Source organism: Anomaloglossus baeobatrachus, chromosome 1 (assembly GCF_048569485.1).
Source record: "Anomaloglossus baeobatrachus isolate aAnoBae1 chromosome 1, aAnoBae1.hap1, whole genome shotgun sequence".
NCBI lineage: Eukaryota > Metazoa > Chordata > Amphibia > Anura > Aromobatidae > Anomaloglossus > Anomaloglossus baeobatrachus.
In genome coordinates this window covers 781,152,572-781,179,402 of record NC_134353.1, presented here as the reverse complement: position 1 = coordinate 781,179,402, position 26,831 = coordinate 781,152,572, and the positions used below count along the sequence as shown (strand labels likewise).

The 26,831-nt window shown below is 42.4% G+C and overlaps 1 protein-coding gene across 1 annotated transcript in view; it reads right to left on the bottom strand.

Moving 5' to 3' along the window:
• Positions 1-601: 601 nt before the first annotated feature.
• The window catches only part of CEP120 (centrosomal protein 120), a 167,634-nt gene continuing 141,404 nt past the window's right edge, over positions 602-26,831 (bottom strand). The window contains exons 19-20 of the mRNA XM_075324926.1: positions 5,761-5,906; positions 602-2,156 (exon numbers count right to left, since the gene is read on the bottom strand). Coding sequence (XP_075181041.1) covers positions 1,919-2,156; positions 5,761-5,906 — 384 coding nt within the window. The 3' untranslated portion in view covers positions 602-1,918. The remainder of the gene's footprint in view (positions 2,157-5,760; positions 5,907-26,831) is intronic.

Below are 26,831 nucleotides of genomic sequence, written 5' to 3'. Positions count from 1 at the left end.
GAAGGCACATGTGCAGGCCCATCTGATGTTTGTCAATGAAAACCTGGATGATTCTGAGAGTGATTGGGAGAAGGTGGTCATATGAGAAAAAAATTGAGCTCTTTGGCTTTAACTCAACTCGCCATGTTTGGAGGAAGAGTCTTTCATGTCTTTGTCAGTGGGCAACTTACAAAGTCAGCAAAGGATCAAATAATTATTTCCTTCACTGTACCCCAGAAATGCCTCTGGACTGATTTTCCTCTTCTAACAACTATTAAAGAGACTGAATAATAGCCACAGACAGGATTATTTTTGTGTCTAGATGCCTCTTTAATTACTCTTTCACAGATCTCGCATTGAAAGACCCGAGAGTAACTTTGCACTCAAGCAACTGCAAGGCTTCCTATGAAAATGCAGTTATTCAAAAGCACTATTGTGAAAAAGAGGAGGAGGCAGCAACTGCATGGGCAAAGTAACCACACACCGTGTAACTCAATGTTACCAAGCACAGAACAGCCGCAGAAAAAAAGAAGTGCTGTCTACGTCATACACACGCGCCGGCATTGAGGTCCTGCGCAGACGCACTTTGATCTGCCCTACTCAGGGAAAAGTATTGTAGTGCATCTGCGCAGGACCTCAATGCCGGCACGTGTGTATGACGTAGACGCGTCATGCACCGTGGCTTCAGAATAAAGAAGACCAAGATGGTCAAAAGGGGAGGCGCCGCTCCCAGAGAACGGCGCCACCCATCAGATTGCCATGCACCGGAGCGACCTTCTAGGTAAGTATTATAAAGTGTTTATGTTTTACAGCACAGCCTGGGCTCTTATTTACAGCATGTTAGAATGCTGTATATAAGAGCCCAGTGGTGGTGGCCGCAGCTTATAGGCCGAAAATGTGGTGACAGGTTCCCTTTAAGTATTCTCATGCCTGTCTGGGCCTGAGCAGCACAGCCCCAGTCCCTGGAAAAGCGACCAGCACAAGCAGGTACTTGTAAGTCAGTTTAAGGGACGGATTCAGGGTATTTCCCCCTGCTAGCAAAGGGTGTAAGTTCCTTCTCCAAGGGCAAGAAACCACTGAAGGAATTGAGGCCCCACCTTTTTATTTTGTAAGCTTACTGTCTTTGGAGACCGGATCCTGTCTCTCGGTTGTTGTTATGGGTGAAAGGAAAAAGTTAATTTGATCATAGTTCCCACACTCAATCTGCAAATGACCAGAACCTCAGATAACAGTCCACATGAATGATGCAAAGATGTTTAGTAGAGGACATCTCAAATCATCGGTCAGTGAGAAACAAACATTTATGGTCAAATTACTGCAAAGAAGTCACTACTGAGGACTGCGAAGAAGAAAAGTCGTGTTTGGGCCAAGCAATGCAAGGGTTGGATATTAGATCAATGGAAATCTGTGCTGTGGTCTAATGCGTCAAAGTTTGAGATTTTTGCTATCAAACTCAATGTCTTTGTGAGATGCTGAGTAGGTGACTGGATGTGTTCTAGATGTGTGGTACCCTACATGAAGCATGTGAAGGTGCTAGGCAAATGAATCGGTCATTGATTTATTCCAAATTCAAGAAGAAAACTGTGGACACTTTTAGACATTTCCAAACCATCTAGGAATTTAAAAGTTTCTAAATTAATTACACAGTGCACACTTTATTAATTGCACTGTTACAATCAGAAGGGGGAAAAAACAAAACACAGAATAAAAGCAACACACAAAGTCAAATAAAATAAACAGGTTTTTAGTAGATTCTTAAATTACAATATTACAAAAATATGAATTGATCTGTCCAGGAAAAGTAAAAAGATTATGTTTAAAAACAATATACAGCCCTAGCCTCTTGTATCTTTAGACCATCCGTGTGAAATTGAACCATGGATAGTAATCACAATTCTTTAGAGCACAGTGGAAAATGTTGGTCATATCAGTTAGCATGTCATCTGATGCTCCTTTTTGCCATTGTCTCTCGAATTTGACGATCCAGCTCACTAATGATCCGATCTTCATGAGTATAGACACCTGTTCTTAACAAGGTGTCTCTCTCTTCAATTAGGCGAGACAAAAAGTCATCCAAACCTTCATTTTGTGGCCTGGACCCTGAGATTGTCGGTCTTAGTTCCTGGCTTTTAGAAGTGTCACTTTGTTGTTGTTTTCGGTCTTCTTGCTGCCGAAGTCTAAAGGAAACAGAAAATGTTTTTGTTTTAGGGAAATAACAGAAGTTCCTATTACAAATCCCCTACCAGAGGCGGGAAGACAAAGAAAAAACCTTAATTTATTCATGTATTTCAGCATTAACTTACGAAATGTAATGATAAAATTGAATTTATTTCAATGACATCAGCACGAAAAGCTGTGTAGGACAGTCAGTGGGCATTATAAAACGGAGGACATATCCCAACAAGATACAAACATATATACAGTGCCTTGAAATAGTACTCACAGTAAATAGTACTCATAGCCCGTAAACCTTTCCACATTTTCTTCACATTACACCCACAAACAAATCTAGTTTAAGATTTTTATGTGATATACCAATACTAAGTAAAAAGAATTTGTGAAGTGTAAAGGAAATGATAAATGCGTTCCTAAACATTTTAAAAACAAAAATCTGAAAATTGTGATGTTTATTTGTATTCCGACCCCCTAAATCAATACTTGGTAGGACCACTTTTTGCTGCAATTACTGCTGTAAGTCTTTTGTGGTAAGTCTCTACTAGCTTTGCACATCTAGAGGCTAAACGTTTTGCAGATTCCTCTTCGCAAAACAGCTCTAGTTCAGTGAGATTGGATGGTGAGCATTTGAACAGCAATTTTCAAGTCTTTCCACAGATTCTCAATGGGATTTAGGTCTGAACTTTAACTGGGATATTCAAATATATGGATTTGGTTTTATATAAACCATCTATTGTAGTCCTGCCAGTATGTTTAGGGTTGTCGTTTTGGTGGAAGGTGAATCTATGCCCCAGTCTCAAGTCTTTTGCAGCCTCTAAAAAGTTTTCCTCCAGGAATGATCTGTATTTAGCTCCATCCACCTTCCAATCAACTCTGACCAGCTTCCTCGTCCTTGCTGAAGAAAAGCATTGATGCTGCCACCACACTGTTTGACGGTGGGGATTGTGTTTTAAGAATGATGTGCAGTGTTAAACTTTCCACTACACACAGCGTTTTGCATTTAGCCCAAAGAGTTCCATATTGGCTTCATCTGACCAGAGTACCTTCATCCACATGCTATGTGTGCCCCCTACATGGCAGTACATGCATCTGAAGATTGACTCAATACAATAGGAATGCTAGCATAGATATAGAATATATTTATACATACACACACACACACACACACACACACACACACACCACAGGTATATATACAAAAACATACAACATGTTGGCACCCTTGAAATCGTTCCACAAAATGAAGTATTTCTCCCAGAACATTAGAGCAATTACACGTTTTGTCATACACTTTTATAATTTATTTCCTTTGTGTGTATTGGAACAACACAAAAAGGCAAAGAAAAAAAAAAAAAAGGCAAATTAAGAGAGCGTTATGAAGCATCCAGCAATGATTCCGGATCTAAATCCCATTAAACAGCTGTGGAAAAATCTTAAAATTGCTGTTGGGAGAAGGCGCCTTCAAATAGAGACCAGGAGTAGTTTGCAAACTGGTCCAAAATTCCAGTTGAGAGGTGTAAGAAGCTTGTTGATGGCTATAGAAAGCGACTGATTGCAGTTATTTATTCCAAAGGGTGTGCAACCAAATAATAAGTTGAGTGGCAACAATTTTGTAAGGACCATTTTTCACGTTTTGTGTGAAATTGTGTTCAATATGCATTTTTTTTTCTGTTTTGTGTTGTTCCAATACGCACAAAGGAAAGAAAACATATTTATAGCAAGACCTGTATTTACACTCTCTTGAACAATTTCAAGGATGCAACACTTTTGGTCAATGGTGTGTGATACACATATTCCCCAAGGTCTCAGGTGTGAATGTGGGGCAGGTGTGGCAAAATTTGGTGTCATTACTCATGCACTCTTTCATACTGGTAACTGGATGTTCAACATGGGACCTCATGGCAAACAATTTTCTGAGGATCTGAAAAAAATTGATGCTAAACACAAAGATGGCCTAGGCTATAAGAAGATTGCCGACACCATGAAACTGAGCTGGCCTGTGGTGTAATGAGACAAAAATAAACTTATTTAGTTCAGATGGTGTCAAGCGTGTGTGGTTGCAACCAGGTGAGGAATACAAAGAAAAGTGTGTCTTACCTACAGTCAAGCATGGTGGTGGGAGCATGAGTGCTAACGGCTGTGGGCAGCTATAGCTCATTGAGGGAACCATGAATACCAACGTGTCCTGTGACATACTGAAGCAGAGCATGATCTCCTCCCTTCGGAAACTGGGTCGCAGAGCAGTATTCAATGATAACGACCCCAAACACACCTCCAAGATGACCATTGCTTTACTAAATAAACTGAGGGTAAAGGTGCTCAAACCGTATTGAGTATGTGTGGGGCATCCTCAAACGGAAGGTGGAGGAGCGCAAGGTCTCTAACATCCACCAGCTCCGTAATGTTGTCATGGAGAAGTGGAAGAGGATTCCAGTGGCTCCTGTGAAGCTCTAGTGAACTCCATACCCAAGAGTTAAGGCAGTGCTTAAAATAATGGGGGCCACACAAAATATTGACACTTTAGGCACAATTTGATCATCTTAACTTAGGGGTGTACTCACTTTTGTTGTCAGCAGTCTAGACATTAATGGCTGTGCAGAGTTATTTAGGGGGCACGCCAAATTTACACTGTTATACAAGCTGTACACTGACTACTTTACATTGCATCTAAGTGATCAAATCTTCAGTGTTTTCCCATGAACAGATTTAATAAAATATATATGACCGGAACCAGGGCTGTGGAGTCGGTAAGCCAAACCTTCGACTCCGACTCCGACTCCTCAAATTCTCTTGCACCGACTCCGACTCCGGCTCCGACTCCGGCTCCGACTCCTACATATATTGCTTATAGTTAGGTGAAAAATTTATTGTAGTACATGAATATGTGTATGTGAACATCAGACATTTAATAATTTTTATGATACAATAATCAAGATATTTGGATAGAACATAAAATATATTTATTGGAATACAACTTTAGAACACAAAAAACTGTAATAAATTGTAAATATGTAATACACTATGTAATATACAGTAGATTACATATATATCTTGTGTGTGTGTATATACACTGTATATATATATATATTATATATATTACATATTTACAATTTATTAGTTTTTTTGTGTTCTAAAGTTGTATTCCAATAAATATTTTATGTTCTATCCAAATATCTTGATTATTGTATCATAAAAACAATTAAATGTCTGATGTTCACATTGTACTACAATACATTTTTCACTTAAATATAAGCATTATACTAAATGTTGTTATTTAGTAAAAATATTCAGCACATTCTGCATTGCACTCCTGTCCCCAATGTATTATATATTTTAGGAGTCGGAGTCGGTGCATTTTATACCGACTCCGACTCCACCAAAATGAGCTCCGACTCCGACTCCACGACTCCGACTCCACAGCCCTGACCGGAACTATATCGAATTCCTTAATTGCTGAAGTTAAGAGGGACTGTGGCATCTGTGGTATTTGACAGAGGTAGGAGACAGTATCAGTCCCTCATTAACAACTCCCACAGCCCTACGCAATGCAATAACAAAAAAAGCAACATACACACACACACACAATATTGGCGCTCATTTTGGTACCTATTTAATTCATTTCGGATTTCGTCCAGCTCTAGACGTTCGTTCTTCACCATATCTTTCTCTTCTGCTGCCAAATAGCGCAATCTCATTTGTTCAAGTTCTTCTTGTTGCTTTTTCAGTCTTGCCATAGCATTCTCTTGCTCACGCTTTATACATATATATATAAAAAAAGTATATGTATATTAAATTGCATTACAAATGTGTAAAATAATTGAATTACAAAATGTCAAAATTATAATGTTCAATAAATAACTGGGCATGTTCTTTTAATGGCACATCTCCACACAGGATTGTTCTGATTTGCTAAAATACTTTGTTGATGTAGAATTTCCTCCCTAATATTCTAATATATGAGGCAGAGCCAAAAGTTTTCCTAGACTTTTATTCCAAGGCTGTTAGTACTATCTAGACATATCTGACACTGGGTGGTTATCTGTAATCATATTACGGTTGGTTCGGTGCAGATGGGTCAAATGGGTGGCTCCGTTCTCCGGGTGCGGCGCCTCCTCTTTCGCCCATCTTTGTCTTCCTTCTTCTGAAGCCGGGGGTGCATGACTCGTCCGTCATGCACATGTGCCGGCATTGAGGTACTGCGCAGGCTCACTTTGATCTTCTCTGAGTAGGGCAGATTAAAGAGTTGTACTGCACCTGCGCAGGACCTCAATGCTGGCACGTGTGCATGACGTAGGACGCGTCATGCACCCCGGCTTCAGAAGGAAGACAAAGGTGGCTGAAAGAGGAGGCGCAGCACCCGGAGAACTGAGCCACCCATTTGACCCATCTGCACCGAACCGACCGCTTAAGTATTATAAAGTCATTTTTTTCGTTCTACACAGTGGCCAGGGCTCTTATATACAGCATGTTAGAATGCTGTATATACGAGCCCACTGGTGATTGCCGCAGCTTATAGTCACCAAATCTGGAGACAGGTTCCCTTTAAAGGGCCACTTTTGACTTTTAGGATTGCTATTTCCAATAGGTGGCACTAGAGTTCCTCTCCTTCCTCCCTGAAGAGACAATTTGAATATTTCCCAGAGGAACATTGCAGCTATAAGATTTCTCACTGGCAGCCAGACTGGTTTGTAAGGTCTCCACAAGGAGAAAGGTTTTCCCCTTAGACTCCTAATGATTTTGGCACACGTTTCAGCTGCCATTCGTCAACGTAAGAAATGTGCTCCAGCTCATGATGGAGTGTATATCTGTCATAACTGATGCAACTATACAGGTGTACATTATGATGCAATTGGCAGAACGACCTCCGCAAAGCCCCTCCCTCTAAACTTTGCATGGTAAAGATGCCAGAGGTGGCATAAAAAAAAAAATCCCAAAAGTCAGTTTTTTTGTGCTACATTTAGTTTTATGCCAGATTTCTGGTGACACTGTTGATGAATCAGTCCCAATGTCTGCACGTGAAAATACTACAACACCCTTTTATTAATTACAGTACTTCTTTAACCTCTTCACAAATCGGCCATTTTTTTAATTTTTGTGTTTTCCTCCTGTCACGAACAGGGGGGATGAAGAGGAAGTTACACCCCCCCTTTCCACCAGACAGAGCATGTGACTCGCTCTCTAGCGCCCCTCTTATAGTCAGGCCAATTATGGAATTGCCCGACAATAAGCAAGGAGGCCGCTATTCTACTATGCCGATGATTGAAGGGTTCCCGGTGAGAGTAAGGAATATTTCCCCCGACCTCTGTGGACGGAATATATCTAAACCTCCCCAGATCTCACTGGTTGCCCCACAATGATCCTTGGCATAAACTCGCTGCTACCAATCGATTACGATAACTATTAAGCCGAGCCAACAGACGTGGAATTCAGGATCGAGATAACAGAACAGCCCAAGATTAAATTATATATTTTAAACGCCCTAAGGCACACTAGATACTACAATATATACAATAAGGAATTTACAGAATATATATATATATATATATATATATATATATATATATATATATATATATATATAGGTCAGAGTACATTTACAGACAAGACGGGGTTACGACAGAGTCAGATCAAGCAGTTACCTTTTGCTACAGGGGGGCGCCGTTCGACCAGGGTTTCATGGACTTCCTCACATGTGTATAGTATGCATGGCCCCCGAGAAAAACAAGCCAAGAAGCCTACGTTGTCTTTATCAAACTGGCTACAATCCATGTCCCCTCCTACCTGGTGACCTCGCAGGGGTGTACTGCCCCACCCCTGTCCTGTCTAAAATAATATCCCAAAGATATCATCCGCAACTCCGGACTGGGAGGTCCGATCGGGACGGTTCTGGTGTCATCAGATCCGTCTGTGTCCCCTCTGCATACTGAGTCCAAGCACGACTCCTCTACTGGACTCCTACTCACAGTTCTCTGTATCTCGCCGCCCCAGGGCGCGACAAAGAATTCAAGGGTATACAGAGGTGCAGCTCGAAGTCCCGTTTTTAATGATGCAGTGGGTGTATGGCTCAGACGCACGGTAATATCATAACTGTGTATAACGTTATGGAGCAAGGAATATAAACTCATGCTGGGATAGAGCGTCTTGGATCTCTTTTGAAGCTTCCATTGTTTTTCTAGTTTCCCACCCACTCCCTTTGATGAATGGACATAACCCCCAGGGGGTCTTCCTCTGGCTTGGCCATGTAATTGGATTCAACACCTTCCCAGATGCTGAGCGATCTGGGGGAATCTCTGTGTGTGCAGGGAGGGGGGTGTATGTGTGGGACCAGCTGGCTGACATAAATAACTGTCATAATAATCCAGCATAATCCTCACATCTCCCCTTTATCCAAGAGCTATAACTAACTTTTTGTCCACATAGACATACGAGAGCCTCTTTGTTATGGGACGAGTTGTACTTTTGTATCACACCATTCATTTTACCACAAAGTGCACTGGAAAATGGGAACAAAAAATTCCAAGTGCACAGAAACTGCAAGAAAAAAATTCTGATATCGTTTTTGGGAATTGTTTTTATGGTGTATATTTGTGTGGTAAAATGACAATACAATTCTGATTATCCGTACAATTGCAGCAATACCAAACTTGTCCAATTTTTTCTTTTCATTGTGTCCCCATTTTTCGAGACCTGTATTTTTTCGGCCGATGGAACTGCATGATGGCTTATTTATTGCTGTGAGACTATGTTTTTATTTCTGTACAGTTATGATAGTTTGATTGCTTGTTACAGCATTTTCTGTGCTATTATGGAGACCAACAAAAACTACATTTTGGCAATAATGATTTTTTTTTTTTTGTTTATGGGGTTTACTAATCGGGTTAATTATCTTTATAGTTTGATAGATCAGACTTTTCAGAATGTGGCGATAACATGTATATTTATCTTTAAATGTGAAAAATGATACTCTGAACTTTGTTTTCTTTTTGTTTTTTTTATTTTTTTTCTTACTTTCACTGTATTTACTATACTTGAACCTGTGATCGTCTGATCACTTGTACTATATACTGTAAGGCTATGTGCCCACGGGATAACGTACCCGCGTATTTTACCATGGAAAAACCTGCGGATTTATCTGGATTTTCAGATAAATTCGCAGGTTTGCGCAAGTACAGACTGTGCTGTATCAATGCTATGGTATGTGCGGCTGCAAATTTCCCGCAGCCACACGTAACTGCATGTCAATTATTCATGCGGCAATATCCGCCTTTCCTCTATGGAGATAGAGGGCGGGACTTCGGAAGGTAATTCCGCACTTGTCCCGCAGATTTACCGCAACAAAAATGCTCGAATCCCGCAGCAATGTATAGCTGCAGATTCCGGGTAGCAGCTGCGGTAAACCTGCAGACAAACCTGCGACAAAATCTGCGGTATGTTGTCCCGTGGGAACATAGCCTAATACCACAATATTGCTACATGTATTAAAAATCACAGTCTCCTTTGAAGTCCAGCCATAGGCAGACTTTCAAAGGAGCCCCGTAATAACAAGCAGTCATTACAATCCATCAGCGCACCAGTGATGTGATCACATAGAATGATGCGCCCCCATGTCGGCGTGCTCTTAATGCCGCTGTTGGAGTTGGTTTATTAGACGCAGGTTCTTAACCGCTGTGTGTGGGATGAGCTCACCCAGTGAGCCCCGCACCATACACCCGCTACACACGTCTGCCATACAAATATGGCAGATATCAGTAAGTGGTTAAACTGTGAGGTGCTCTCCAGTTGCTGCATTGTCAGAATCAATAACTGACACATCTTGTACATAGTTTATTGCTACACAGAATTCAGGAAACAAAAAAAAAAAAAATAAGTTAAACGGTATTTTTGATTGTGGCATAATCTTGTATCATTAATGGTTAGGGACTACAACGGATTTAGATTGAGAAGCCTTGCTAAAAATGCAGAAAATGAGCTGCATATTTTGTAGAACCCTGTACTTCCACGTCTCAGTAACTTGTTAATATCTCTGTAGTAAGCCAACACAATAACTATAATAGAGTTGAGAAATGTGATGTAGGTAGGTTTTGCCAGAGAATTGGATATCACTTTAGTGCAAAAAGCAAAGAATATCCTTGACCATGTATTAAACCTATATAAAGATATGTCATGTCTTCGGAATATCCCTATGTAAGCATCGTAAAACTGGAGCAATTAATACAGAGATAGTGGGGATTTGGGGAATGTATAATTTACAGTACACAGTTAAATCCCACAAATCAATCTGTTCTCAAATACCCCAACTCCGACTCAAACAATTCAGCATTAACATTGAAGACATTCTGGAAAGTAGCAGGGGTGCAGCGATAGTTTGCATTTGCTGTGTTATGGGATCCTGCCGAGTGACTCCCTGAACCATGTCTGGCTCCACATTAGAACATCAATCTTTCACTCATATAAGCAGTGTTTTACTTGCTTCATCTGAAAATTAATTATCACTTTAAATATTCTCAATGTTTTGGCAAGCTGACCAAGTCATTAATACATGAACTCACTGGTTATACATGTAAAGTCTGATGGTTATGGTCCAAGACAAATCATAGGGCGGATCATAGATGCAAGAAGAGTAAAGGCTGCTTTACACGCAGCGACATGGCTAAAGCGATGTCGTTGGGGTCACGGAATTCGTGACGCACATCTGGCCGCTTTAGCGATGTCGTTGTGTGTGACACCTAAGTGCGATCAAAAATGGTCGCAAAATCGTGCAAAATCGTTAGTCGTTGACACGCTCCCCTATTCCCAAAAATCGTTGCTGCTGCAGGTACGATGTTGTTCGTCGTTCCTGCGGCAGCACACATCGCTATGTGTGAAACCGCAGGAACGAGGAACCTCAGATTACCTGCGGTCGCCGGTAATGAGGAAGTCCCGGAGCAGCGGAGGGGCGGAGATGAGCGGGACGTAACATCCCGCCCACCTCCTTCCTTCTTCATTGCCGGTGGGTGCAGACAAGGAGATGTTCCTCGTTCCTGCGGTGTCACACATAGCGATGTGTGCTGCCGCAGGAACGACGAACAACATCGTACCTGTAGCAGCAACGATATTTGGGAACTGGACAGCATGTCAACGAGCAACGATAAGGTGAGTATTTTTGCTCGTTAGCGGTCGCTCGTACGTATCACACGCAACGACGTCGTTAAGGAAGCCGGATGTACGTCACGAATTCCGTGACCCCAACGGCATCGCGTTAGTGATGTCGCTGCGTGTAAAGCGGCCTAACACAAACTCTTAAGGGTGCTTTACACGCTGCGACATCGCTACTGATATATCGTCGGGGTCACATCGTTCGTGACGCACATCCGGCGCCGGTAGCGACATCACAGCGTGTGACACCAAGGAGTGATGATCAACGATCGCAAAATCGTTCAAAAACTGTTATCGTTGACACGTTGCTCCTTTCCTTAATATCACCGCTGCCACAGGTACGAAGTTGTTAGTCATTCCTGCGGCAGCACACATCGCTATGTGTGACACCGCAGGAATGACGAACATCTCCTTACCTGCCTCCACCGGCAATGCGGAAGGAAGGAGGTGGGCGGGATGTTACATCCCGCTCATCTCCGCCCCTCTGCTTCTAGTGGCCGGCCGCTTAGTGACGCCGCAATGACGTCGCTATGACGCCGAACGCACCTCCCCCTTGAGGGAGGGATTGTTCGGCGGTCACAGCGATGTCACTGACAAAGTATGTGCGTGTGACGCTGCCGTAGCGATGTTTGCTACGGCAGCAAGCACCAAAGGTCGCACAAACGACGGGCGGGTGCTATCGCGCACGACATCGCTAGCAATGTCGCAGCGTGTAAAGCACCCTTTACACTTCTTTCAATCGCTTGTGGGTAGGTTTTCTTTTTTTGCTTTTTTTTACCACGTGGTCAACGCACTCTGGGACCATAACTTTTACAGCAATAACTCCCATACACAGTGGATGAAAGGCAGCAAAACCTGAGGATTTTGTCAGGACTGGATGACCATCTGGTGTGCATGAGAACCTGCAAACTCTCCCCTGACATAGGATGATAAGGGGATAGGGACGGTGAGTGGGGATAAATATGGCTTCTCAAACTTAAACACCTGACTTTTGCTTTTCCGCTCTCCCCCCAACAAAAAACCACACAGATGCTTTGTTAAGACAAACATTCACATATACAAGGGAAGTTGGTATAAGTGTCTGCCGAATGCAGCAACTAACTCATGTCTGTGGACATCTTGAAAGAACTGCTCATGGTCCTAACCTAGCCAGGACTCTGGTATGTTGACCCTTAAGGCTTGTTTTCCTTTTGAAGCTTGTATAGAAAATGTAGAACTCGTTCATTTGGTGTCTCAGTTCACCATCTGATGACCGAATAAAACAGTTTTCTTATTGAAAAATCCAATGGAGAGTGCCACATTCTATGTTTTCTATTGTCTACAAGTTTCAAAGTTGGATCTTTTTAAGCTGAGCCCCCATGATCTGAGCATATTCTCTGAATACTTTGATTCATTGGATTTTTTTTCTTGTGGATTCAGGTATATTAAGCAGTGCCAGCGTTTTTCTTTTTTACTTGTGTTTTTCATTTATTGGTGGCAATGCTGACTTAAGGCCCTGTCACACACAGAGATAAATCTTTGGCAGATCTGTGGTTGCAGTGAAATCATGGCCATATTGTTCCATTTGTACACAGCCACAAACCTGGCACTGATTGTCCACAATTTCACTGCAACCACAGATCTGCCGCAGACTTATCTCTGTGTGTGACAGGGCCTTTAGATGAATCATCCTGACATTTCACCTGAAAGACAATACACTCTACTCCCAAAAAGTTAGAGATAGGTCTTTTCGTCTAATGGTTATTAGCGTATCACTTTTTTATACTATACTTTTCCACTGTAATTGAGGCAGTTACAATTGCAACTTACAGACAGTAATTATCATATTAATGGCAGAATTGTTTTGTAGGTAAAATTGTGGTATCACCAGCAAAATCTCGCAGCCAATGACCACTATTTGAAAACCCCAGATGGAATGTGGTCATGGATTTGGCTTCCCCAGCGTTTGTCATGCGCTGTCCGGGTCCGCACACGCAAATTACTACTACGGCGTCGAACTTTGTTCACATTGCAGAGTCCGGCAGGTAACCTGGTCTCTGTTAAGTGCTCAGCTTTGCTGGGCGTCAGCTGAGTTGATTCACTGCCCTCATCTGTGCAAGAGTTAATCCTTTTTGAAGCAGCGTGCAACTCAGAGTCGGGTTACTGTTTAAGGCCCCCTTCACACGTCCGTGAAAATCACGCACGTTTCACGGACGTGTCAGCGTTTTCCCCTCCGTGTGCCGTGTTTATGGCACTACGTGTATTCTCCGTGTGATATCCGTGATAACACACGGAGAACGGAACTTTCTGCTCACCTGTCCCTGGCGTCGCTGTCCGTATTGCTGATCTTCGGTCTCCAGCTCTGAAGACTCCCCGCTGCTGCTGCTGCTGCCGGCCGCAGTGAAGTGAATATTAAATGAGCATAATGAGCGGCGGTCGGCAGCAAGTGACAGCAGCGGCAGAGACAGGAGGGCTGGAGAAGGGGAGTAAAGATTTTTTTTCTGACACGTGTGTTTCTCCGGCGCATGTCACACAGGACCGCATCCACACTACATCCGTGTGGTCCGTATGCGGGCTGTGTGACACCCGTGCTGACAGAGAAAAACGGACATGCATCCATGTAGAGCACACGTCTGCTCCACACGGAGGCATGGGCCAATGGCTGCACATGTGCATGCACATAAACCCATTGATTTTAATGGGTTTACGTGTGCCAGTGTCTCCGGTACATGTGGGCACGGACCTAGCAAGTAGCGGAGACACGTGCGTGTGAAGGGGGCCTAAGGTTGGGGAGTGTAGTAAGAGAAGATCGCATCAGCATAGCTCCAGAGATCCTGGTCTCAGTGGTTATTCCATTCATGGTGAACTACAGTTGCTGTTCTGCACGGTGTGAAGGTTCCCCTGTTGTGTGATTATTCCCCATCTGGTTTCTTTATTCCCCTGTACACATTGTCTCCCCTTTGTTTGAGTGCAGTGTATACGAGGTTTCATTCTCCCTTGTTCGTTTCTTTTTTCTGGGGTTTTGTTACTGGGTTTCCGTCCCACTCCCAGGGTGGGGGGAGTAAGATCAGGGCTCGGACTGGAGTCAGGGTCACGCTGGCGGCTCAGACCTGGCTACCATCAAGCTTATCACCGAGATAAGGCACAGCGTAGGGTCTCGAGTCTGAGGGTCATCTTAGGAGCCCCTGTTCTGTCAGTACATACTCCGTGACAACGTCACAACGTCAGAACATGGCCTGTATGTGCTCATTTAGATCGGCTGCACTGTATGAAAGCAACCAGGTGGGTTATTAAAAAAACATTTTCTAATATACTTCTGTCCCCCTCATTAGTAATCCACAGCTTTCTTATCACAAAGTGATACACTGCCTATGGTGTCATCAGATCCTGCAGTGATGTAACAGTCAAATATATGGAGTCATCAGTCACATCATCATTATAGATATTTTAGTACTGTCAAAGGCTGATGAGAACACTGCTTTCACCAAACTGATACAAACTGCTGAGAGGACACTACAAATGAATTCTAGTGTCCGCTCCGTTATCAAAGCCCTTAATGTCTTTGACACTTCCCCTTCATGTATTGTAGGCAAAACTAAAAAGGAATATAAAAATACAAGCAATGTGGAATAGAAAGGAGATAAAAGGCATTATCTGGACTTCAGGAAGATGCAGCTAGTACCAGTTATCAGCAGCTCTCTTACAGTAGGATGCCAAGAACTCTTTGTTTCCATCACATTTTCAGCACTTGCTGGGTGCGAGATCTCTTTCCACCCAAGTGATGAAAGTCCAGAAATCCAGCCATAAATATACTAAAGTGTCTTATGGAGACACAAGTCTTCCAGAATCAAAGAAAAAAAAAAATCACTAATCTGAAGAGACTAGCATCGTAGTTAAATATATTTATGGCGAGAATACAGGATGGTTGTCAGTGTGACATCCCTAGACACAATGTGGATTTACCATAATCCTGTACAGCTACACAACCCGCAAAATTATGCGGCCAACACAGTAGGACGCCAGGTGTCTCCATCACCAGTCCTTAGAGTGTGAGCCCATAAGGGCAGGAATTATCCTTGTACTGTCCATATCTTCTGTCCATTTTATACAACATGGTTTTGTTTAACCCTCCGATGACTGGGAAATTTTTAATGTTTGCACTTTTTTTTTTTTTTTAATACATTTATTTTTTCCATTGCCACAGCCATATGAGGGCTTGTTTTGTTGTGGGACGAGTAGCAATTTTACATGACACTATTTATATTACCATTCAATGATATGGAAAACAGGGGGAAAAAATTTCAAGTGTGGTAAAATTTTGAAGGGGAAAAAAAAAAAAAAAAAAAACAATTTAGCCATCTTTTGGGGGTTTTTTTTGCTTTTTTTTGGGGGAGGGGGAGGTGGAGGTGGTGAGTGGGTTTGTTTTTACGTTGTGAATAGTGTGGTAAAAAGGGCTTGCTTTCTCCACGTCTGTACGACTACAGAGTTAGAGTCTTTACATTAATTTTTATACGTTTTTTTCCCCATTCATTAGAAAGGGTTTGAAAATCAAGTGAGTTCCAAGTGCAAGCCACTCAAGCGAGCAGCGCTGTGCTTGGGTATGAGTGGTGCTCAGCCCTGTGCGAGCTGCGTGGTGTGTTTGAACGGCTCGCGCTTGGGGTAAAATCAGCGTGATCAGATGTTGTGTGCACACATAAAAATAAAAAATTGAAAAACCCCACCCACACTCCCCGGAGGTTTTCTGCTTATGGCTGGCAGCATGTGGTTGGAGCCACAAACTGCCCAATTGCAGACTTCCATTGAGGTTCCGATCAAGTCGGGGTCACAAACCAAACTTTTTTAAGGTTCGACTGTACCCGGTGAACCGAACTGCCAAAGGTTTGCTCATCTCTAGCCTTATGTCTCTAATAACAGCAGTTCTGATGTCCTCTGACAACTCATTTTTTTCACAATTGTGACAAAGGAACATGGCCTAACATGTGCCTTTTTAAAACTCTGAAGTCATCATTCATTGGCTAATTCATGTCACATGGGCACCAACAATTTATCACAAGTGATTTTTTTGTGATTTACCACAGGTGAGTCAAAATGTGTTTCCATACTAATATAATGTAAGGGGGGGGGGCAATACCAGTGCCACAGCAAGTTTTAGGTTTTTCTATTTTTCCCTCCCATTGTTTTGTGTTTTAAATTATTTTTATCATTTGCTCTTTTGTATTTAACATGATTGCTCTATACAAAAAGCTGTGTCACTTGATTCATTTACAGGAGATAATCCACATTATGCACTTGAATTTCATGGGTGCAAATAACAATGAGCAGGACTGTAACTCATGGATTTTGCTGTGGAATCCACTCAATTTGTGTGTTGTATACCTGCAATTTTAAATTTAATTGTAGCCCGTTCAACTGATACAGTCTGAATGTGTTCCAGAGACAAAAAGAAAAAAAAACAAAAAAAACGCTCATCTTCAATGTCTGTTATACTGATTTTATGAAATAGTGTTAATATTTAATTTTTTTCCACCCCTAGCTGTAACACTACAAATGTGGAGCTATGAGGATTGATATTAGAAATATAATTCAAGAAGTGGTAGTTATAAGGGAATCTGTCAGCAGATTTTTGCTACCCCATCTGACAGCAGCATAATGTAGGGTTAGAACCTGATTCCAGCGATGTGTAGGGGGCACGGCGGCTCAGTGGTTAGCACTGCAGTCATGCAGCGCTGGGGTCCTGAGTTCAAATCCCACCAAGGACACCATCTGCAAGGAGTTTGTATGTTCTCCCCGTGTTTTCTCCGGTTTCCTCCCACACTCCAAAAATATACTCATAGGGACCTTAGATTGTGATCCCCAATAGGGGATATTGATAGAATTAATTATTTGCTGCAGATCTAGCAGTTCTCTGAACGATTCCTTTAAGATCAAGCACAACCTTCTCTAAATGATATAGGAACCCCCCCCCCAAAAAAAAAGGTGTGGGGAAATAATGGTGTTATATCCTTAGGGAAGAGGCAAGATCTGAGGCAGAAATATTTCTTTTGTAAACATCTCTGCTCCTAATCCAATACGACTGAATGAGGATGTGAACCTAAGCAGTTACTGCCATTTATTATTTTAGTTAATCCAGACACTATAAGAGATTTCGATAAGTCGTTAAACAATATAGAACTCTTAAAAAACTTTGCCTATACAGTTTTAACTTCCTTTAGGGACCAGGGAGGTTAAATATTCATTAGAGACGTGCCAACCCAGAGAGTGAAGAGGACAAACGGCTTCTCAGTCAAGCAATCACAATCTTTCCTTTGCTCCGGCTGCCTATAAATCCTGAGAAGAGCGGTAAACACACATACAGTAGACTAAACAATCACTAAATAGTGGCCACTGCTTTCTCTCCCACTCGTACATACCAAGTCAGTCTGTGGGAAAATAATGCCTCTCTCGCTAAGGAACTCAAGTCAAGTTTTCTGAAAATAACCCAGATCTGACAAGCCAGTAGGAGGGCCTGGATGGTTTCAAGACACAGTTTTCACCCTACCCAAGATCCCCGACTAATATATTCTTAAACAAACTCTTGCTTCAAATGTTTGGCCAAACGACTTAATAATGAATCAAATTAATTATGGCGAGTGGATAAGCACGGGACAGGAGAGGGACAGTCCAGATGTCAGACAGAAAAATTTCTGCTGAGCAAAGGCAGAAAGAGAGCTGCTTGTGTGATTAGACGACAAATGACCTGGACATGCTTCTTTTATTCGCCCTTACAAAAATAAGGAAGAGAGATAGGCGGCATCCAGACAGCCTCAGATAATTAACATTTATGTCCCCATGTACAACGGCCAAAACCATTCTGTCCTGCACATCATCAAGAACGTTTGGACAAGAATGACTTTATAGGTTTCATGGTATGGGCCCAGGAAAAAAAGAATAAAGGTAAAGACCAAGTAAAGGATTAAAGTGAATAATGAAAAAAAATAATCCATTCTCAAGACTGCAGAGACTGGCGTGCATATGTTACATGGAGCCTCTTGCCCCTATACATCCACAGCCCCCTTTTGAGAAGTGAATGTCTGAGGCAACTACACGGCTTTACGAGCTCATGGTACTTAAAGGGAACCTCTGGTTGGATTATCCTAGTAATCTGCAGGTTAATAGTGTTATCAAGGTGCCTGGGATAAAATCTCCTCTATTTCTCCTAAGAGCTGCAAGCTTTCAGTCATACAGGTGTGCCTGGAGCAATTACAGTCACCGCTCACAGCCGCCTCTGTACTGATGCACTGCTGAGCAAACAGTCTATGTGCCAGGAATGCTTACCGTCCTGTGAGCGGTGCCTGTAGCCGCATGACTGAAAACCAGCAACTCCCAGAGGAAACAGTTCATATTCTTTCAGTACAGCATCCAGACATCCTCATAATGCTATTAATCTGCAGATTACCCCAAACACTGCATAATAGCATTATTTGACGTGACCAATTCCCTTTAAAGAGGTTCTCTAGAATGTACTTAAAGGGGTTGTCCACTAATAGGACAGCCCTTTCAGATTCTACGTTTCCCCCATGAAAAATAAAAAAAAGTCTATACTCCCCTCCGCGGCCGGCGCAGTTCCAGTGGTGCCAGGGTTTGCGTTTCTCATGTGACGTCATGTAAGCCCAGAATTCTGTAAAAAAAAGCCCCTAATCCAGCCTGCAGATTCCAAAAAATACCTATGGCGTAGTCCAGTTCGATCTCTGGTCTTGATCCGGCACCTCCTCTCTTCCTACAAAGACCATGGACCAGCTTGCTTAATGTGAACGAAGCGTCCTATGTCTTCCACACAGTGTCTTCCAATCAAATGCCTGTGCAAGCACTCTTCCCTCTGACCTGCTTCCTCTACATGAAAGAAGGTGGTGGACGGCAGCCATTATATGAAAAGAGGAGGCGCCGGATCCAGACTAAAGGCATCCAACAGACTGGACCATGCCACCAAAGGGGATAATAAAAGGTCTTTTTTTTTGGAATTTACAGAGGGGATTGTGGACATACGGTACATACTGCCATTTAATGTGCAGTAAAAACTGCCTTAAAAAGGTGCTGGCAGTATTTTACAGTGGCATGTAAAAGTTTGGGTACCCCTGGTCAAAATTACTGTTATTGTGAACAGTTAAGCAAGTTGAAGATGAAATGATCTATATAAGCCATAAAGTTAAAGATGACACATTTCCTTTGCATTTTAAACGACAACAAAAAAAATAAACCAAAAAGGAAAATTGGCTGATGCAAAAGTTTGGGCATCTTGCATGGTTAGTACAGACTAGCACCCACTTTGGCAAGTATTACAGCTTGTAAATGCTTTTTGTAGCCAGCCAAGAGTCTTTCAATTCGTGTTGGAGGATTTTTCATCCATATTGTTCCTTGGAAAAGTCTTCCAGTTCTGTGAGATTCCTGGGTCATCTTGCATGCACTGCTCTTTTGAGGTCTAGCCACAGATGTTCAATGATGTCTAGATCAGGGGATTGTGAGGGCCATTGTAAAAACCCCCAGCTTGCGCCTTTTGAGGTAGTCTATTGTGGATTTTGACGTGTTTAGAATCACTATCCATTTGTAGAAACTATCCTCTTTTCAACTATAACTTTTTTTTTACAGGTTGTGTCATGTTTGCATCAGGAATCTGTTGAAATTTCATTGAATCCATTTGCATCAGGAATCTGTTGAAATTTTATTGAATCCATTCTTACCTCAACCCGTGAAATGTTCCCCGTGCCATTGCCTGCAACACAACCCCAAAGCATGATTGATCCACCCCCCCCATGCTTAACGGTTGGGGAGATTAAATGTTGTGCACTTTTTTTCTCCACACGTAACTTTCATCATTGTGACCAAAGAGTTCTATGTTAATCTCATCGGTCCACAGGACTTGTTTCCAAAATGCATCAGCCTTGTTTAGATATTCTGTTGCATACTTTTGATGCTGAATTTGATGGTGAGGATACAGGAGAGGTTTTCTTTGGTTGACTGTTCCATGAAGGCCATATTTGTGCAGATGTCTCTGAACAGTAGAACAATGTACAACAACTCCAGAGTCTGTTAAATTGTCGTGAAGGTCTTTTGCAGTCAAGCAGGGGTTCTGATTTGCCTTTCCAGCAAACATAGGAAAAGCTCTCACAGAAATTTTGTTTGATCTTCCAGATCTTATCATGACCTCCACTGTTCCTGTTAGCTACAATTTAATTACATTTGAACTGAGTAGAGGGCAACTTGAAAACGCTTTTCTATCTTCTTATTGCCTTCTCCTGTTTGTGGGCCTCCACCATTCTGATTTTCAGAGTGCTAGACGAACCAGTGCTTAGAAGAACCCGTGGTCGCTGTTTTTTGTGGGTTTTTTTGCACAAGGTTATAGGAGGCTGGGTTTTTATAAAGTTGTGAAATTTGCATCACCTGGCCTTTCCAAACAATGATAGTGAACAAGCCATAACTCTTAGGCAATGTGCCCACGTTGCGTTCTGTTCCTGCAGAATTTTCTGCAGCGATTTGAACAGCACACATGCGCTTCAAATCGCTGCAGAAACAGTCCGTAATGAAAAGCCGATTTCATGCGCTCTGCATGCAGCCTCTCCTATAGACAGAGTGGGGGATGCATGCAAAGCGCATGAAAGAAGTGACATGTGACATGTCACTTCTTAGAATGCAGCGCTTCGGCAGCAGCCGAAGCGCTGCGTTCTTATACGCACGTGGGCATGAAAATGCAACTGCATGAAAATACGCTACGTGGGCACATAACCTAACAGGCTACTTAAGGTCTGAAACCTTGGTCAAAGTAATCTCCAAGGATGCCCAAACATGGCATGGCAAACATTCACCGGTTTGTAATTTAATGTAAAAGATGAAAATATATATTTTTTTGCCTAAAATACAAAGGAAATGGGTCATCCTTAAAGGGGTTGATAACCCATATTATTGACCTCAACGATATTATGTTGAGAAACAAGGCTTCTCTCAAATACCTTGTGTTGCCAATAGTGCCTGTGAGCGTCGCCATTGTAGACCCCCCCCCCCCATTGCCTGACTCACGGGCTTCGTGACCTCAGGGATCCGGGCTGTGGGTGGAGTTTCTACGCATGTCACAGCCGAGCGTCACAACGCAGAACCTCCCTGCTTACTCGTCCTTCACTGCAGAGCGCACAAGCAGGAGTGATGCTGGGCTGTGACAAGCGGTGAATCTCCATCCACAGACCAGTGACTCACAGAGACTGGGGCCGGCCGCGGTGATGTCAGGTGAATAGGAAGTTGATGTGACATCACCGGATCCCTGAGGTCACAGAGCCCGGGGAATAAGGCAATGGGGAAGAACGGTGCACAATAGCGCCACTCATAGGCACTATTGGCAACACAAGGTATTTGAGACAAACCTTGTTTCTCAACATATCATCATTGTGACCAATAATAAATATGGGTGAACCACTTCTTTAACTTTATGCCTTTTAGAGCTCATTTCATAGTCAACTTGCTTAACTGTTCACAATAACAGTAATTTTGACCAGGTGTGCTTAAACCTTTACATGCCACTATACATGGGGAAAAACATGACAGGTTCCCTTTAAAACAGTGTGTATGGATCTATGAAACTATGGGTCAGTTTGCTGTCCGAGGAAAAAACTGAGCACATGAATGTGTACAATGGATGTGGGAATGTAGCCTTAGCTGTATGTGTGGGTCAAGTTTGGTTTTCTCTTTAAGCAAAAAAAATAGAAATGGCAAAAAAAAAAATACAAAAAAGGCAAAACATTTTCTTTTCTCTTTCTCTCTAAACTTCTGCGATGACCAACTTAGCCTTTTTTGGATAAGATACAAACTGCCTCATTCCACTATTATAGAGATGATTCCCTATTTTCTATGGGAGAATTAAAGGGGGCAATTCCTTAAAATAGTTCTGCCAGAAATCTGTGGTAAACAACTTAAGTTGTCACAATATTTTTTTGCACAACTCCGCATCATGCGCAAAATAGAGACTTTTGGCGTTTATACGCCAGTCCCGGCCAACCACACCAATATAGGTGAAGCATGAGTGGGACGGGTTAAGGTCACACCCTCCTATCAAAATAAATCACAATTTAAGCCACTAAAATGGTGTAACGTATACCAGAAATGTATGCTGGGTATAAGACACACCCGATTCATTAAGCAGCAATCTCCACTTAATGGATCAGGATATTGCGCTCAAGCAAGAAGTTCCTCAAAAGGGAATCGGTCACCAGGTTTTTAATACCTAATCTGATTGCAGCATAACGTAGGGGCAGAGACCCTGAATCCAGCGGTGTGTCACTTACTGGGCTACTTAGTGTAGTTTTCATAAAATCACTGTCTAATGAGCAGTAGATTATCATTACAGGACTGCTTGGTATGCCGCAGGTAGTCCAGCATATTCTTCAGCTCTGTATAACTGCTAGATCTGCAGGAGAGAAAGCATTGATTTTATCAAAATGACAGCAAACATCTCAGTAAGTGACACACTGCTGGAATCAGGATCTTTGCCCCATGTTATGCTGCTCTCAGATACAGTAGCAAAAACTTGGTGACAGATTCCCTTTAAGACTGGCGTGCGCCATGTTTTTTTTTTTCTTTTAGAAATACATGGAAGTAAAGTTCCAGCAATGCACTGCTATTTGATTGACAGGTGCAACAGGAGAGGGAATATGTGGACCGGGTTTTGTTATCTATTCCCGCCCCTGTATGGCTTTGGTAGATGCTAGACTATATGGGCTCCTTCCCGGGACTACGTCATTTCTGTCATGTGATAGGGGTGCGTTTGAAATGCAGCCAATACAATCTACAATCTACAGGGACCAGGGAGCAGACAGGGGCGGGAATAGATAGCAAAACCCAACCCACATATTCTCGCCCCGATTGCACCTGTCAATCAAATAGCAGTGCATTGCTGTAACTTTATTTGCACATATTTCTGAAATAAAACCTCCAATCTCAGAACAAAAGGTACATTCAGCATCCTAGCACCAGGATAGCACTGGCTTTACTTTATATATGAAAATCCTGATGGTTGGTTCTCTTTAAATAGATCTTACACCTGATGAGACTGGTGTACTTGCTTTGAATATTCATGTCAGAATGGCCTTATAATCCTGATATTAAGACGAGTATTTTATGAATCCGGTTATTGAATGAAATAGCTCATGAGTCCAAAAGTATTCAGTGTCCACCCGCACACCCTTACAGTTAACAGCTTGTACTTAGTGTGAGATCTCAGTAGGAGGGACACTCTCAACCTAGATGGGCAGAGTTTGAGTTAAAGGGAACCTGTTACCAGTTTTGGGGCCTATAAGCTGCAGCCACCATAACTTGGCTCTTATATACAGCATTCTAACATGCTGTATATAAGAGCTCAGGCCGCTGTGTAGAACGTAAAAATCACTTTATAATACTTACCTAAACGGTCGCTGTGGTGTAGTTGGGTCATATGGGCGTCTTCGTTCTCCGATGCCGGCGCCTCCTCTTTCAGCCATCTTTGTCATACTTCTTCTGAAGCCAGGGTGCATGGCGTGTCCTACGTTATGCACACGCGCCGTCATTGAGGTCCTGCGCAGGCGCATTTTGATCTGCCCGGAATAGAGTAGATCAAAGTATTGTAGTGCGCCTGCGCGGGAACGGCAAGTGTGTATGACGTAGGACGTGTCATGCACACAGGCTTCAGAAGAAGGAGGACAAAGATGGCTGAAAGAGGAGGCGCCGACACTGGAGAACGGAGACGCCGATATGACCCAACTCCACCGCAGTGACCGTTTAGGTAAGTATTATAAAGTGATTTTTATGTTCTACACAGCGGCCTGGGCTCTTATATACAGCATGTTACAATGCAGTATATAAGAGCCCACTGGTGGTGGACGCAGCTTATAGGCCGCAAAACTGGTGGCAGGTTCCCTTTAAACGAGATCTATTGTGCACTGCATATAGTTTGTATTGTGAAATCAGGGGACAGATGCATATTAATCTACACAGCTCTGCACCACCATATATCTCATCCCTCATCTCTGTCTATCATCCTACCCGCCCCCTTCATTCCGCAAATCATCTTAGACTAACATCCTCCATAATACGAACCTCACACCTCCGTGTCCAAGACTTTTCTCGTGCCGCACCAGTTTTCTGGAATGCACTACCCCAAAGAATACAACTAATATCCAGCCCCCAAGTTTTTAAGCGTACATTAAAAACACATCTCTTCAGACAAGCTTATCATAATAACTTACTAACTTAACTCTCCCCTGTCCCACCTTCTAAATGTTACTCTACTCGTAACCTTCTCTCTCCTATTTCTGTCCTCACATCCTACATACAACCAATAGCACGTAAGGGGACCCAAAAGGTTACTGTCTAAAGACCAGATCATTCATCTTTATACGTAATCAATAAACTAGCATAACGATGGCCGGCCAGATCTACAAGTGTGCTTCACCTTTTGTGTCCCCCTTCTTCCCCATAGATTGTAAGCTTTCGAGCAGGGCCCTCATTCCTACTGTAGCTGTTGAATTATGTACTATTTCGTTTTGTTTTTGTCTGTACAACCCCCCCCACCTGATTGTAAAGTGCTGCGGAATATGTTGGCGCTATATAAATAAACATTATTATTATTGACAAATCCCATAAGTTTTCTTCGAGTATAACTTTAAAGAAAACTGTCATGTCAAAGGGAATAGCCTCAAAATTGTCTATGTGAAGCTATGTGGTGTTCGGGGTAGATTGCTGGCAGCTGGGAAAGGAGCAAATAAGGTTATAATCACATCACAATGCCTCCTTTACAGCCAATTAGGCGGAGCCTGACACTGAGAAGTCACAGCTGATCGTCAAATCCTTGCCACTATTCACTTGACTGATGTCCCACCTAGTCTGTGATTGTGCTGAGTGGTCAATTAAATGAACAGTGATCACTTTTGAAAGAACAGCTCAGTCTGCTCATCGATGCTACAGGTCAGATGGATGTAACAGAGCAAGGGCATTAGATGATATTTTTTTTTTATTTTTTATCCCTGCCAGCAAACTACAGTTGAAAGGTTCCTTCACAAAAATAAAAAAACACAGTGTGATCTGCAGGCAGCACATTGTAGTGAAGGCGTAGGGGAGCAGAATGATATATCTATTTTAGGAAAGGGTTCGATAGAACTGATAATGAACTTAGGGTGGTCCCATTCAGCATGAAGAGTCATTCAGGCTGCCCACCACCGAGTAGGACCGCCTACTGGACTCCGAAGTGCAGCACGACAAAGGTGTACATTAAGCAAATCATTTTATTACATATTATATTTAATATAGTTAATCTAAATTTGTATGAAATAAAAAATACTTCTCAATCTGCTCCGTTCATTCCATTGTACAACATGGCATCTGCAGGTTTGACCATATTTTTATTAAAGGAGATCCCTTTAAATGGTTCCATACTGTAGATCAAACACCATATAGCTCTACGTGCTGGAAAACACACCTTTTATTTCAGTCTTAGGAGCTTTAGATGTAAAACTCCAAGTTTCATTAACAGCCTTTTACACATTCTGGTGTGATTAACATTAAATCCATACAAAACACAGGCTACAGCTAAAAAGAAAGAAATATGGCTCGAGTGACTGTAATAAGTCAAGATTTATTATTTTTTTAATGAAGAAAATGCAGAAAGGGATCTCTCAAATCACAAAGAGGGCAGCTTTTCAAAATGTTTACTCTCTAGGCTAAGTCTTAGAATAATTCACTAAACGGACTTCGCGCAGGCACAAGTTAGTAATGGAAATCATTACTCACGGCTTATTGGCAGCGGGCACTCGCACAGGCCAGCCGTCTGACACTCTTACCAGTTGGGCTTTGTCATTAACATTTAATAACAATAAGACATAAATCCCAGCATCTAATTTGCATTATGGTTGGTATTATAGAGCAGTGCTCGGTACGTAGGTGTAACAAATGGCTGGCACCGGCAGCTTTCCAAGAGTGCGAAGAAGTATTCACAGGATACATTGTTTGAAGAAAGCATTTTCTACTGGCAGAAATATATGTGTGAACGCACATGTGCCAGACCGAAGAGTGCGGGGATTGCTAACAAGGACATAAAATCGTCAAACAGCCCCAGCTCCTTCTGGATATCACTCTCTGATCTCCGGCCATGGGCCCCTAAAACGCACTCCATGTTGGAGGAAAGCTACAGTCTCTAAAAACCAGAGCAGGGATTTTAGGCAAATGACACATTGCTGCAGTATGTGAGGTCCTGACGAACTCCCATGTTCATTAACCCATTGTCTAATCTTTTGGAAATTTAATTACAGTATGAACAAAAAGCCCCATATCCTTTTTGTGGGACTTGGATAATTTAAGTAGCTACATTTTGACCACTTTGCTTTAGGGTAAAACCAATATGGTATTGTTGACCATACTATGTCAACAGAAATGTAGTGAATGAAACCTGTCAAGTGCAATATGCACCCAGGACCACAAGCAGTTCTGTATGTATATTACCATTCTCTGCCTAAGGCTATGTGCCCACGCTGCGGAAAATACACGGAATTTGCCGCGGATTTTTTGCGGAAATTCTG